Source organism: Glycine soja, chromosome 2 (assembly GCF_004193775.1).
Source record: "Glycine soja cultivar W05 chromosome 2, ASM419377v2, whole genome shotgun sequence".
NCBI lineage: Eukaryota > Viridiplantae > Streptophyta > Magnoliopsida > Fabales > Fabaceae > Glycine > Glycine soja.
In genome coordinates, this window is record NC_041003.1 from 11,087,546 (window position 1) to 11,101,998 (window position 14,453).

General features: G+C 31.8%; 2 protein-coding genes across 3 annotated transcripts; both read right to left on the reverse strand.

The window, feature by feature from the left end:
* Positions 1 to 959: 959 nt before the first annotated feature.
* Positions 960 to 9,837, reverse strand: LOC114387075 (protein GDAP2 homolog). 2 transcript variants are annotated; one of them, XM_028347203.1, is made up of 15 exons: positions 9,652 to 9,837; positions 8,951 to 9,340; positions 7,870 to 7,947; positions 7,548 to 7,603; positions 6,941 to 7,060; positions 6,756 to 6,826; positions 6,055 to 6,148; positions 5,702 to 5,914; positions 3,858 to 4,109; positions 3,153 to 3,261; positions 2,887 to 2,954; positions 1,875 to 1,944; positions 1,713 to 1,787; positions 1,533 to 1,615; positions 960 to 1,354 (listed from the first exon to the last, which is right to left on the reverse strand). In XM_028347203.1, exons 2-15 carry the CDS (start codon positions 9,263 to 9,265, stop codon positions 1,279 to 1,281), a joined length of 1,680 nt encoding a protein of 559 aa, XP_028203004.1. In that variant the 5' UTR covers positions 9,266 to 9,340; positions 9,652 to 9,837; the 3' UTR covers positions 960 to 1,278. The 2 variants fall into 2 exon arrangements, with proteins under 2 accessions (XP_028203004.1, XP_028202997.1); XM_028347196.1 differs by having other exon boundaries at positions 1,533 to 1,624; positions 9,652 to 9,835.
* A 2,712-nt stretch (positions 9,838 to 12,549) lies between these two features.
* On the reverse strand, positions 12,550 to 14,065 carry LOC114387088. Its single transcript, XM_028347215.1, has 4 exons — positions 13,764 to 14,065; positions 13,497 to 13,586; positions 13,280 to 13,376; positions 12,550 to 12,966 (listed from the first exon to the last, which is right to left on the reverse strand). The coding sequence occupies exons 1-4, from the start codon at positions 13,987 to 13,989 to the stop codon at positions 12,828 to 12,830; spliced, it is 552 nt and encodes a 183-aa protein (XP_028203016.1). The 5' UTR covers positions 13,990 to 14,065; the 3' UTR covers positions 12,550 to 12,827.
* Between the last annotated feature and the right edge of the window lie 388 nt (positions 14,066 to 14,453).

A 14,453-nucleotide genomic window follows, 5' to 3' on the forward strand; every position in this document is an offset into this window, starting at 1 on the left:
AAGAAAATATTTTCTTTTTCTAATTAGAAACACATTTAAAATTTTGTAAATGATAATTTTTAAAAAATTAAAATATAATTTTTTTTATTTTTCTTATGAGTTAAAAAAATAATTTCTTAAAGTAACAAATATACATTTTTTAGGCCATCCTTGTAACCAAATATATATATATATATATATATATATATATATATATATATATATATATATATATATAATTTGAACTTATCTGAGTCACATTTAAATATCTTGGCGAATTTGCTAATTTTTGTTGCCATTCTAAAATAGTGACGAGTGTGACCCACATGCTAATTGATTATACTTCAACTGGGAAATCTTTGAACGATAATTTGGATACAGAAACTAGATATCTTCTTTTCCTTCCTTGTTCCACCCGAAGCATAAATTTATATAGCCGTAAGTAACATACACCGATGGGAAAAATAAACATTTTTTTAAAGGAACCAAATTGTATTCACAAATTTTGTGGCAATTATTGTGATTCGCAAAATAACAAGGAAAATGCTGGTGTAAAAAAAAAAAGGAAGGAAAATGCTAAATGAAGAGCGACAAGGCACAGAAACAGACAAATTATTGATTGGTTAGTATTTTATATTTAATCACCCTTTGATTTCCTTTAAAAACAAGTAATTACCCATTGCTCCTTTAAAAATAATACACTTTTTTTAGAGATCTTAAGACGTCTGGTTAAGTTGGAAGAATTCAGGTTTTGAAATCATATATATAATATTCATTAGTATGTGGGCGGAAGAAAATATTCAGCTGTTATTTTCATCCCAATGTTATTTTTAATAATAAACGTGTATGCTATTTGGGTAATCACGCAGTCATAATTTAAAATCATTGAAAATGTTAGAACTAAGTGATAACCAAGTAATCAAGCACAAAGTTTAGCACCATATGGCCATAGTGATTAGTAGCATAAATTAAGAATGCAGTGAGAAAAATGAACATCTTAAGCCTGATTTTATACCCTTGTGCACCAAAAGCCAGCTTCAACAGAGATCAAAATCACCTTGAACCATATTCACAACTCAGAATATTACAGAGAAAAAAAATTAACAATACTACTTTACTTACAAATAAACTTAGCAATACTTTAACAATTTTCAAAAAGTAAAAAAATTAATTCTTCCATACACATATATAGACCCTCTCTTCCACTTGCCAGTGAGAATAATGGCAAGGCAAATAATGAAGAAACTACAGTAAGTGATGCTCTTTTATCAACTGATGATAGAACTGCAGGTGGCATGCTCATGGTCGGTGATAAACATATTTTGTTCTTGGATCCACAATGAGACCTTTTCCTCCATTCACTTCTAAGTCATGCCTATGAGAATAGAAGTACAAAATGAATTAGAACCTACAATCTAAAGTACATTTACTTGTAAGTCTCGCTTTTTTATTTAATTGTAATTTCCAATAAATTTAAACCAGAGTGTGTTACCCATGTAATAGCATATTATGAAAAGGAACAAATGATTATAACATGAAAACATAGACTCAACTGAAAGACGAAATCTGGGATGGTCAATTGTTCACGGGGTATGTATCTAAAGAGCTGTAGTAGTCTATCAACATATACCACTTTCTTCCAAACCTAAAAGTTAATCGTCAATGATAAGAACATGTATAAGATGTCCTTAAATAGGTTTAAATCTGTTAATGAAATCTGATTCATAACGCACCATATTGTCAACAAGCAACTGAAGTGCCAATACTGTCAATTTTAGTCCAAGGGTTGGGTGGAGGACATATATTGCCTGTACATATGATGAGATTTGAGAGATCAGAACAAAGACTACAAAGGCATACAGTAATACATTTAAGGAAACAGAAATGTTGCATACATGCAGGTTGTGCTGGTGCTTCCGTCCAAGTATTTGTTGTAATCTTCTCATCCAACCTAGGTCTGGTTGCCTATTTATGCAAAAACAGGGTGGAGAAAGGTGAATGGCGATCATCAAGAAACCATACTACTGAGCATTGCATACAAATCCGGAGCAACCAATGATAGGAGTAACTTATAAATAAACACAGTTTCATAACACGACAGGCTCATGTAATATATTCTTACCCCGCCATCAAAGCATAATTGTCTTCCAATGTATTTCTTTATTCAAGTATGCTTCACCTCAGTGGCATGTCTTGAATTAATTATTAATTATAGAACAACTTTCCCAAATACTTTCATCTTGCCCGTCTCAAGTTTTATTTCACAAAAATCTACAACTTAAACAGGCAAATCTGCTATCATAATAACAATGAATTAAAATTTAACAGAAAAATCCACCCTTGGCAAAGGAGCATATATTAAGCCACAATACATCAAATCAAAAGATTGCCAGATTTTAATGAGGTATGAACCAAGATTTACTAATGTTAAACAAGCACAAAAATAATGCAGAACCAACCACAACAAAGGTACATAACTACATATAGTAAAGTAACTTCAAAATTCCATGCCACACATGGAAAATGATCAACCAGATGTTTCCAGCAACTATAAAAAGTACTATTGATACAATGTGAGATGTTTGGAAATTAAATACCCATACAAGGTCAAAACAAAAATGTTCATCCATATTTTCTGTCACTGACAGTTGAATTTCTAGTTCCGTTTTTCTGCTTGAGTAAATGTGAATATAAAGAATTTTAGAAATGAAAGCATTTTTTATTTATGTAATCATGTAATTGGCATGATATAACTAGTTCACCAATTAAGGTCTACAGTTATCATTCCTAGTAGTTATTACAAATGCAAATATTTTTCAAAGACAATCCAAAGCAATTTCATACCTCTAAAACATAAAAGAAATAGACCAATATTTAAATCCTAGAATTCCCTTATTTAACACTCACATCTGCAGAGATGAAGCAGAGTGAAAGTATACAATAGTGTAAGGCTTCTGCATTATAAGTTCGAACTCCTGAAATTTAACACCAAGACAATTTTCAGTAAATTAAAAAAGTAAACAGCGTAAGCCAAAAGGATAACGATTAAAACTTATGGTCATAAATGAGTTTCATGAGAAGTAAGCATTCCCAACATTTAAGATGAAGTTTATAATAGCTGAACTTGTGCTTGTCAGCAGGAAATGTCAAGCTGAAGGATATAACTGAATCACCTTCACCACATAAAGCACAAATCGCTCCAGATCAAGACATCTAAGCAAAAAGTGAGCCCCCACAACAACCATGACAGGACGACCCTCACTGTCTACCCCTCCGCGATAGCTGAAAAACATATATACTTCTGAAATTAAATGTAAATATCAATCTGAACACATGCATGAAATCTTCTTTTTGATTGGTTAAGAAATGTAAGAATGCCAGAAAATCTTAAAGAGCATAAAACTTTGTTATTTGTTTATATGGTTGAAATCTTATAGGAATTAGATCTTATCCGGGAACAACATTTTTCTTTTCTCTTCTGCAAAAGAAAATCTGTATCATCAATGTTGCAGGACCGTCTTACTATTACTGCACCACAAAATATATCTTCAAGTTAGTTGTTGAAAAGGCCGAAAAGGATTGAAGAATTTACAACCCCAATGTTCAGTTTATCTCTTGTCCAAATGGCAGAAATTTCTCAACCCAGAAATTTTACAAACATTATGAATTGAATTTCATTAATCCTGTTAGAATTAAGCATGTGTATAATGAGTAGTGCTAATACTAGCTAATACCTTCTCATTTGTGATTCGTACTGGTTAGCTCTAATTTAGGAGATGATTCCTCTTATGATTAATAATACTATTCATAATACAAATATAAACATGTACAGACTGGTTAGCCACACATTTATGCTTTTGAAATAAATGGATACTTACATAATTTTCATCTCTGCAATTTCAGACAAATTTAAGGATTTTGCTTTTGAAAGATATCTAGAGTGCAGAGAATATTCTTCAGCGGCAGACAATGGAGGTCCACCTAAGTCACCAAATCCAAGCACGTTAGCAAAATTCCAGCCTCTTTGTGCTTGAACAGTTTTCTCCCACTGCTCCATACGTCTTTCATCAGGGTCTTTAATCAAAGACATGAAGGCAGGATCCAAATATGTATCTAAATGTGATGAAGTCCTGTAAAAGCCACATTAATCAGGAAAACGCTACAAGTAAAATTATAAAAAGACTTAAATATGTTTTTTATTCCTAATAAATTTTTGCTTTGCATTGAGTCCCTAATAAAACAACACTTTTGTTTTTGGTCCCTGATAAATTAGCGAATTTTGTTTTAGTCCCAACTAATAACAAATGGAAAAAAATTATCAGGGATCAAAGACAAAATTCGCTAAATTATTCGGGACTAAAAATAAGTGTCAAGGACCATAAAAAAATTGTTGGTTTATTAGGGACTCAACGCAAAACAGAAATTTATTAGGAAGCAAACGCAAAAATCGGATATTTATTAGGGATCAAAAACATATTTAAGCCATATAAAAATGGATAATGCCTGTTTAGACAAATACAACAAAAAAGCTTCAAGAAAATAAAACTAATGGTCATTAATACTGTGGAATACAAACATAAAGCCACAACAAGAGTGATTTCTAAGTGCTTGTGTGATTTACACCACAAAAATGTTTGAGGAAACGGAAAAGTAATTTTTGGCTATTTTTTCATCGTCAAACATAAATTTAGTACAGCTGAAGGGGAATTCAAAGAAGTAAGAAATCTGTGTCTGTTGATAATGCTTAACATTTTGTTCACAAGGTGAAGCACAGTAGCATTGCAAAATTGAAACAGCAAATTTAGATTATTGACCAAACCATATTTTGGTCTGACATCTGCTTTCATTCTTACTTTGGTCCTTGACATTTCATTTTTTTCACTTTAGTCCCTGACATTTATACATTCCAATTTAATTACTCTAGCTACTTGACATCTAATAAACAAAAATCAGAATATAAGAAAACATATTATCATATCTTAGATTATCCTTTTGGATTATTTTCCCTGTTTCCTTACTATCTCTTGTGATTGGTTTCCATATTTTGTTATCCCATGATTTGTTTCCTCTTTTAGTTAGGATAATGAACAAGGGTTAATGCTTTAGGTTTCATGAATAAATCAACACATGGTAATACATTTAAATTTAAATACATTATAGAATATTGTACAAAGTATCTTTTTCTCTCTATTCTCTCCCTCAATACCTGAAACCATGTAATTTCAACAATGCTAACATATCACTATTAGAGATGACATGACATCAACAGCAAATGTGACAGTTCGATAGAATGACTAGATGACAACATCTAAAACAACATTGTTTCATTTGTCAATTACTATTTGAAGAGAGAAAAAAAACCCATCCCACATTAAAAATGGCAAGTGAAGAATGAAACAATGTGGTTTTAGATGTATTCATCCAAATATATCTGTCAAACTGTCACGTCAATCATAATGGTGTCACACCATTTCTAATAGTGAGTCCTAGATAACTAATATATTGATAGATAGACTAAATAAAAGTAAACTTATAAATTATATGGACCAATATAGGGTCCTAGAACTAGATTGTTTTGTTAGATTCTGTGAAATCTACTATTTATCTATGTTTAGAATGGTAATGCACATTCAAGTATTTGTACATAGCATAACGCACTGAGAAATCTAGAAAGAAACATAAATATATGTAAAAATCTTGTAGTAAATTAAAATTTACTAACCTGCGAACTGAACCGACATCACTAACAGGAAGATCAACAGGAGCTTTAGCAGGTTTTGATTCTTTTGAAACCTTTTTTTGAGGCAAAGGCTTTATTCTGATTTTACGCTCATCTATGACAGTCTCACCATTCTCATCTCCAACATCTGCAGGAAGCTTTGACAAAGCCATCTCCTCCTCCTGTTTATCCCGAGGGAAGTAGAGTGGAAGCAACCTACATGGAAATTATATAAAAGGTAACAGTGAATAAGTAATACAAAGTCCAAAGTTGAAAAGAAAATAAAAGAAATTTACTTTTGACAAGTTTATTTCATATAAAGCACTGCAGATGTCAATAACAGAAAAACAAATTACCTTTTATATATCTCAGTATCAGTTGTGCTGGTAGTGCAAAAGACAACAGCTGTTATATTGTCTTTCTGCTTCTCAAGAAACCGCCGCACAGTTCCTGAATAAAATGACCTTAGAAGAATATATAGAACAGATGAACAATACAAAGTGTAGAAACCTAATAATAATATATTATCCATCAGACATCAGAAAACAGCTAACAACATAGAAAATCACTATGTCTATACTAGCTGCACTCAGCATGGGCACAATTAAGAATCCCGAGGTTATGTTTGGAGATCTAATGATGATTGCAATAAAATGGAAAGAATGGAATGAAATGAGGGTTTTGGAAACTACATAAAATGGTAGAATTATGCACAAAATGATGCTTCAACTAAACATGCCTCTATTTTCCTACTTATGCAAACAGCAATTAACTGATTGGCGCAGAGCGTGCTTTGCCATTCTATCTTTTTCCTCTCCCTTTCCACCAATGATTGATTTCCTTTCTCTATTTAAGATACAGTTAGGTCATTATTTTTCTTGAGTTTGGCATTAAAGGCTGATATTTTCTGACGGAACAGCCATGAAGTAATTTATCTCCAAAAGAAGGTCAAATTAATTGCTATGAGATTGTCAAAGTTAACCTGTTTAATTTATTTGGTCAGAATAAACATCACAATAATGAACATATAAACTGTAAAATGAGGGGAAAAACTCACTTATAGCTACATGCGCAGCTGGCTCACGGGGATAGTTCTTTGCCTCAGTATAAATACATCCCATGGCAATGCTGATCAATATATGCCAACAAAAAAGCAAGTTTTAGATCTTTAAGGCTGCATGGGAGATGCCCTAACAAACTGTTTCAAGAAAACGTTATAACTTATAACATCTGAAACAAAACCTTTTAAGCCCATGATCAATTAAAAGTTCTAGGCAAGAACGATAGCAATGGCTTAAAGCATTCTCTGCAGCAGTTTGGTACTTCGAAGCATACTTTGGGCCAACAGTATGGATAACTTTCCTGCAAGAAATTATTGAAGGCATAAATTTCAGATGCTAGGTAGGAATCTAACTTTTAGCCAAGAGAATTACATGCAACTAAAAAAGAAATATAGGGCAGCAACAAAGAGGCAGGAACCCATTAACTTAATTTGTGTAGCATAACATATGAATTAATGATCTCAGACCAAAACATGGGAAAAGAGAAAACATGCTGTTTACCATTTTCCAATCATCCGCATGCATCCACAATTGCCTATAGCATAATATACAAATCCAAATCCCATGCCAATACAACCACAACTCAAAAGGGATCAAAGATAGCATGAGAATGCACCTTTGCATCAATGCAACAGCATTGACTTAAAGACATTCTCAGTTTCTTTTCTCCTAGAAAGAAGGCAAAAGGTAAATTGTGATTGCATAGTGGTATTGATCTTGCCATGTGGTAAATGGAGACAATTAATTTTGACATTGAAAAAGCAAAATAAAGGTGCCAATATACACACCTTGCAGGAAGGTCGTAGGCATTGGTGACTTTAGCCATACCTGTTCGACATCCACCCTGACAATAAAGATATGTGAAATTAAATAAATTATCATATTCATATATCATTTCCAGAAAGCTGCTTCTTGGCACAGCATTCTATGAATTGTTGAACCACAATGATGACGGAAAGCTGCCATCCTAGCTCAATTTCCCAACTAAACCATTATCTCACAAGAAATCCAACAGAAAATATAACGATCACTAAATTTATAAGCTCAAATGTTATCAACATCAAGCACATAACAATACATTTTTGCAAAAACAATTTATAAGAACTGTACCAAAGTTGCACATTCTTCTGCAAGACCAGGTCCAGCTGCAGCATGCAATCCAGGGCTGCTGAGTGCTTCATCCAAAACCTGTAGACAATAAATGAAAGCAAGCTAAGAAATATGATACTCCACTATATTTACTGGAGGTCCAGTTCTAACCTACTACATAGTATGATTATATTACATAATCACAATAGTCTGCAGTGTTACATAATTGTTGAGAATTAAGAGAACTTATATGTAACTCAATTTCCAATGTAAAAGTAGACACATGATAGCAACAACTAACAAGTGAACAGTGATTAAGCGGTAAAAAAAAATTGGTCTTTTGTCAAGTATGGTTAAAACACAGATCCTGCTTTCATTATTTTTATAAATTTATGCAAGGATTCTTTCATATGGATTCAGTATTAATTGATTTTATTTTATCATAAACAAAATCACTTTTAGCTTAAAATTAAATCGCATTCAAACACCAATGACATCATGAGATATTTTCTATATATTCTAACATCATCAAAGCCTGTTCCAAAAGAGGAAGCATGCAAAAAAAAAATGAGCTTGAAGGACAATAACACTTTCTAAATTGCAGAGAACACGTGCATGAGGAAAACAATCCATAATAGAACAACCACTTTGGTGTCCTTTTTGGTCCAAACTGCAGAAGTCGTTAGGAATCATTATCTCTTAAAAAGAATGAAGAAAGGAAAACACAACAAAAACTAAAAAGATCTGAAGCAGATTAAATCACCATTTGCACTGCAACAAAAGTCATCAGGGTGGCGGTTGATCTTTAACTTAAGAACAGAATTAAAAAATTATAAGTTATCAAAAAAGTTTACTGTCAATTGTCTTCTACAGTAGACACATTACATATATAAGTAAATAACTGTAAGCTCCTTCATGCAGTCCTACTTCATATTTTGCTTGCACCACAGAAATTGCAGTGAAAACATAGAAAACAATATGATGACATAACTAATTTTGCAATTACCAAACCAAGAAAAGTAAAACCAAACTACACAAATATATAAAGAAAAACTAAACTACAACAGCACTAAGCAACACATACACACACGCACTCACTCACCTCATTCGTCGAATTTACCACAGCATCAACCTCAAGGTTCCAGGGGTTCCCCCTCCACAAGTATATCTTAGAATTAACTTCATGGTCAACAGGAAACCTTGACACACCACCACCGCTCTCCGTCCCCAACTTGAATGCCAAGGGATCAGGGAAGTATGAACTGGAAAATGATGAATCTCCATTGTCGTACTGTAAGGAATGCTCAGCATCAATCCACCTCGGAACTTGATCCAAAGTCACAACAGAGTCCCCACAGTCATTTGGCAATCCACCCCGGGATGTGGCTGAATCTGAAGTGGCCACAGGCCCATACATTTCAGGGACTCTTATCAACAGCACCAATCCCTTAGTTAAGGTTCTTCCAAATAACCTTTCCAAGTCCCACAATCACTACAGTTGCACATCAAAAATCCAAAATTTCACACCTCAGCTATTCAAATACCACAACCTCAACAATAAGAACTCTTCTATCAAACAAAACATGAAATTCCAAATCAAATTTCAAGGGCAACCCGTTTCTTCAACTATCATTTGTGGCAGCCAGGAAGAAAATGCAATAACAAATAAAAAAATTGGATTCTCAAGTTAAAATGAAGAGGGAAACCTAATCAGATTATTTTCCCTTCGAACAGAATGGGGAAAATTCTGATATATATGAAAAGGGGAAATCTTAATTTGATGGGGAAAAAAACGTGAAATACCTGAAACTGAAATCTGGGTGTCGAAAAGGAGCACTTTTTTTCGCTTCTTTCTCCTTAAAGTTTGCTTTTTTTTGTGGATCAAATGAGAAAAAATAAAAATAAAAAACACAGCACTGTTGTGTTGTTGCTGGTTCCACGGGACGATGAGCTTGCAATGTTTAAATTTTTATCTTTTTTTTTTTTCACAACAAAAGAAAATGATTACGTTTGTTTGTGTTTTTTTGTCTTTTACCGGCTCGCATGTCTATGTGCTAATGCTCAGAGTATCAGATTGCGGTGCCAATGATTAAGCAACACTTGAACTAATTATTTACTAATACTATAAGATTTAATTGCAATCTTTTTTGGAGAAATTGAATTGTTTTTTACAGACAATTATGGTTTGTGTTTATTGTTTATGTGTACATAGTTTGCTTTATTTATCTTATAGTACTACGACACTATTTATGTACTGAAGTTATTAAGAACATTTCTAGAAAAAGATCGTATTTATTTTGAGAATTAATTAAATTTGTTTGTTGTCGTATTAATTTGAAGGGAACAAGCAAACATACAATCAAGGTATAAAGAATAATTTAATCAATTTAAGAAGAAAAATATATTATTTGAGTAATCCCCATAACAGTCACGATCATTTAAGGAAAATAGAGTCTAAACCATATTATTTGAGTTCAAATGAAGTAAGATTATGTTTACCAAATTTTTAATGTATCTATATTTTTAATTTGAATTTGATACTATTGGCTAAATTAGATCATAAATGTGACGCTATAAATGCTATTTTGAAAATGAAGAAATGAGATGCTGGTGTTGAATATTAATATATATGCCTTGCTATAAATTATTATTAATATATATATATATATATATATATATATATATATATATATATATATATATATATATATATATATACTGGTATAAGAAGCTTCGTTATTTTTCTAAAACAATTTTTTTTAATTATCAAACAATTTTTTTTTAATTATAACACATTTTGCATACGTACCAAAATTGATGTTTTGTGTATCCTATTTTATTTCATCATTTTCATTCTTTTTACTAGTATTTATTACATTTTCCTAGATTGTGTATATTTCTACATGTTTCAATAGTTCAGTAATTTTTAGTTGATGATTCAGTTTTTTCATTTTGCTCATTAAAAACTCAAGAAGGAATGATGGCATGTTCAACAACTGAATAATAATATGATGATCGCCTTGTCTAGTAACAGTGAAAATTCAACTTTAAGACTTTCATGCTCAAATCAATAGGTTTTAGAAGTAAGATGTGAGAAATAGAGTAATTATATACTTTAAACCCTAAATCTTATCATCATAGTTTTTTTTTTTAAAGGATCTTATCATAGTTGGTTCGAGGTGTAAATTGACTTATTTTTTAACCATTGGAATAATGATAGTTGTCATTTTAAAGTTTAAATGTTTGATTAATAAGCATATGATAAATATTTTTAGAATATATTATACATTTTATTCAGTTTCATGGACTTCTTCAAGATCATATCTCAAATGTAGAACAAATTCAATTCAACTATTGTTTGAAGTTTGAATTAATTACTAGTTATCACAATTTCATCATATAGTGGTGAATTGGTTTATATAACTCTTATGGATAAGAAATATTAAAGTCTAAAAGAGTGCTAAAAATGGAATATTTGCTAAGTCGAAAATGTTTCAGAAATAGGATTTGGCCATTTTTGTCTTTCTTTTTTTAATTTAGATATAAAAAAACTTTTAATTAAGTCAAGAAAGAGCCTTTAATTTGCCCTTTTGTGTCCTATGCAAGAATAACTAATCCAATATTTGGAGCATTTTAATATATCAAAACAAAATCTTAAAAAATGCTTAATTAGTGAAGTCTATATAGTTGAATTAGTAAAGCTAGTATTGAACAAGAGGAAACAAAACAAGGTAATGCTGAGAAAACCAGTTAATGTGATTCTATATATATAACCTAGGCCTTATTTTGTAATAATAAGGGGTTGATGCTTACTGTATTTTTTATTATTTTTTCTCTAGGTGGAGACCGAAGTAATAAAAAATAACTTATTACATTAATTGAGTAAGGATTTTAGAGGAGAGCAGATGCTTTGGATCACTGTCCCCTAAGTTAGAAAAGGAATTAATTGCTGAATTAATTTTGCTTAAATGCTTAAAAACAAGATTGATTGATTTGAAGCAGCGAAAGGTAATTAACTCAACTCATCCAAATTCCAAAAGCATTAGTAGTATTTTGCTTCCACTGAAATTCCTATCACAATTCCCAAGTCTCAAACATCTTGACCAAAATGACCGAAGTGATTCTAGGCAACCGAACCCCGTTTCCCATTTGAGCTTACTGATTTGTGTGCAAATTAAATGCACAACAAAACATGGCAATGAACGTGATAAGCAAGGGAAAAGAACCTTCAAATGAAGTGGGTTCTAGAGAAAGTCCTCACTACATAACGGTGATTGAATACACATATTCACGTGGTATGTTCCACTGTTGTATTAAGGGCATGTTTGATTTACATTTAAAAATATTGCAACACACATTTTAATGCAAATTTAATTTAATTGATAAAATTAAAATGAATGCAAAAATAAAGATCTTAATCTTTGACAAAATTACTTTGTTTCAAATATAATTTTGCAACGAAATCCCAATCATGCTCTAAATCATGTCAACAAGACGTTTTATGTAATTGATATTCTACCGTATCTATAATAATGTACTGATGTTTATTGTTATCAGTGGTTCTGGACTATGGTTTTGCTTCCTTTTCAACCTTTGATGGTCCTTTTGTTGTTGGCATGTTTATCAGATTTTATCAACAGTCTATTCACTTTGGAGTTGCATGAACCAGCACAAGAATACTAGTAAGAAAAGAGGGGCAAGAAAGTAGAAAGGAAATTCAAATAAAACCATCTAAAGTAGGAACCAAGGTACACGTATGAGCTTTTCTTTCTCAATAATAATAATACATAAAAAAAATGAATCAAGTGTAATTGTTTCAAAAACAAAAATTTGAAACTACGCAAGAGGCCTAATTGTTACTTCACCTAGTGCCCATTCTAAATGCCAAATAAAGTTGCACCTATTCATAAGTTATAAGAAACCTTTTTTTTTTATTATTTTTTTCTCTATGCTCTAGTGGCATCATCATCATCATCATATTACTCTTCTCCAGCTTTCTGCTTCAACATTGCTATGAATTTCTCCCTCTCATCTGGAGACATTCCCGCAGTTGAACAATCTCCAACTCCCCATTCTGCCCCTCGTATGCAGTATTTGTTCTCAATTTCTTTACGGTTCCTGAAGTGCAATAATACAAGTGTTATCGTATCTTGCTAATAATAGGTGCAGAAAAATCATATAAAAAAAGTCATTATCATCATCAAGGTTTTAAATTGCATCATGACTGTTGTTTTGTCATGATTCTTAACATTGTGAGAAATTGCGAACAAATGTGGCTAAGGGGGCCTCAAATGCTGATGTTGCCACCAAAACCTCAGTTTCAGACCCTTTTTTAAAACCTTCATTTATCATTAACCATCTAGTATAATCCATAGCAGCATCCTAAGGTTTGGACTATGCAAACAATAAACACATAATTAAAAAAAATTACTTCTCTTTGTTCAACTTGGATTTCTCAAGCAGTTCCTTCATCAAGGGGGATGATTTAATTCTCTCATCATTCTCAGCATATTTCTTCTGGTTTTCTTCTGTAAAACAAAAAAATAAAAATGAACCCAATTTCAGTTCCATCAAATATTCAAATTGAGCTTATTTCACAAAAGTTCCAAAATGCTGCAAAACAAGAACACAATAGTTTAAGTTGAGACCATTGAGCTGCTTGAGAAAGTCAATCTGAGGTAGCTGAGGACCAGGAATAGCCTCTATTCCAGAAATTCCTGACATGAAACCAGCATGTGCTACAAAACCAAAAAAATGCTTAAACTTTTTAGCTAGTAATTAATAATCATGTTTATGTTTATTTATATCCAATGAATTAAGTTTCATCCAACACAACACAAACCACAGAAAAAAGTGAAACTGTATGCATTTGCTACATCAAAATTAACTTAACACATGGTATTATTAGCACCTACCAGGGGTTGACCAGAGAAGAATTGCAAGTGAAGCAGCCAAAGGAACTGATTTGTGAAGAGCTTTGCATTGAGAAGAAAAAGACCAAGAAATTGTTGTGTGTGTCTCTCTTGTAGTTGTAGGTATCACAATTTGAGACTTCTTTTGAGGGTTGCGGAGTTTTTCACTGAAGCTGGAGTGTGTAGCAGATGACATCTGAATAAAAGATGGCAGTGAAGTGCAACCCATGATTGGCTTCTCCCTTCTTCTCTGTTCAACACTCAGATGGGAAAAGCAAGGGAGATAAGGGAGAGCAGAAACAGAAGGCTCATATTGCTTCACTTATATATTCTATTATTATTGATTATATTGTTTTTTTTTTAATTTGGGAAACATTTGACTATATTGTTATAGTTTGCTTTCAAAATTACTAAACAAGTGCACTCTTTTAAAATTTTACCGACTTAGGGTAAGTGGTGTAGGGTTTCTTTTTATTTTTTACTGAAATGACTTTGGACAGTTTATAATAATAACTTTTTATTGTTTTAGACCGTCTAAAAATATAATAAAAAAATAAATAAAAATCATATTCATCATATACAACTTGTTTCATGTCAGTATTATTTATTTAAAAATAAATATATAAGTAAAACTTATTTGACACCATATACAAATTTATTTTTTACACTTTTTATCAGTTATTTCCCATTATA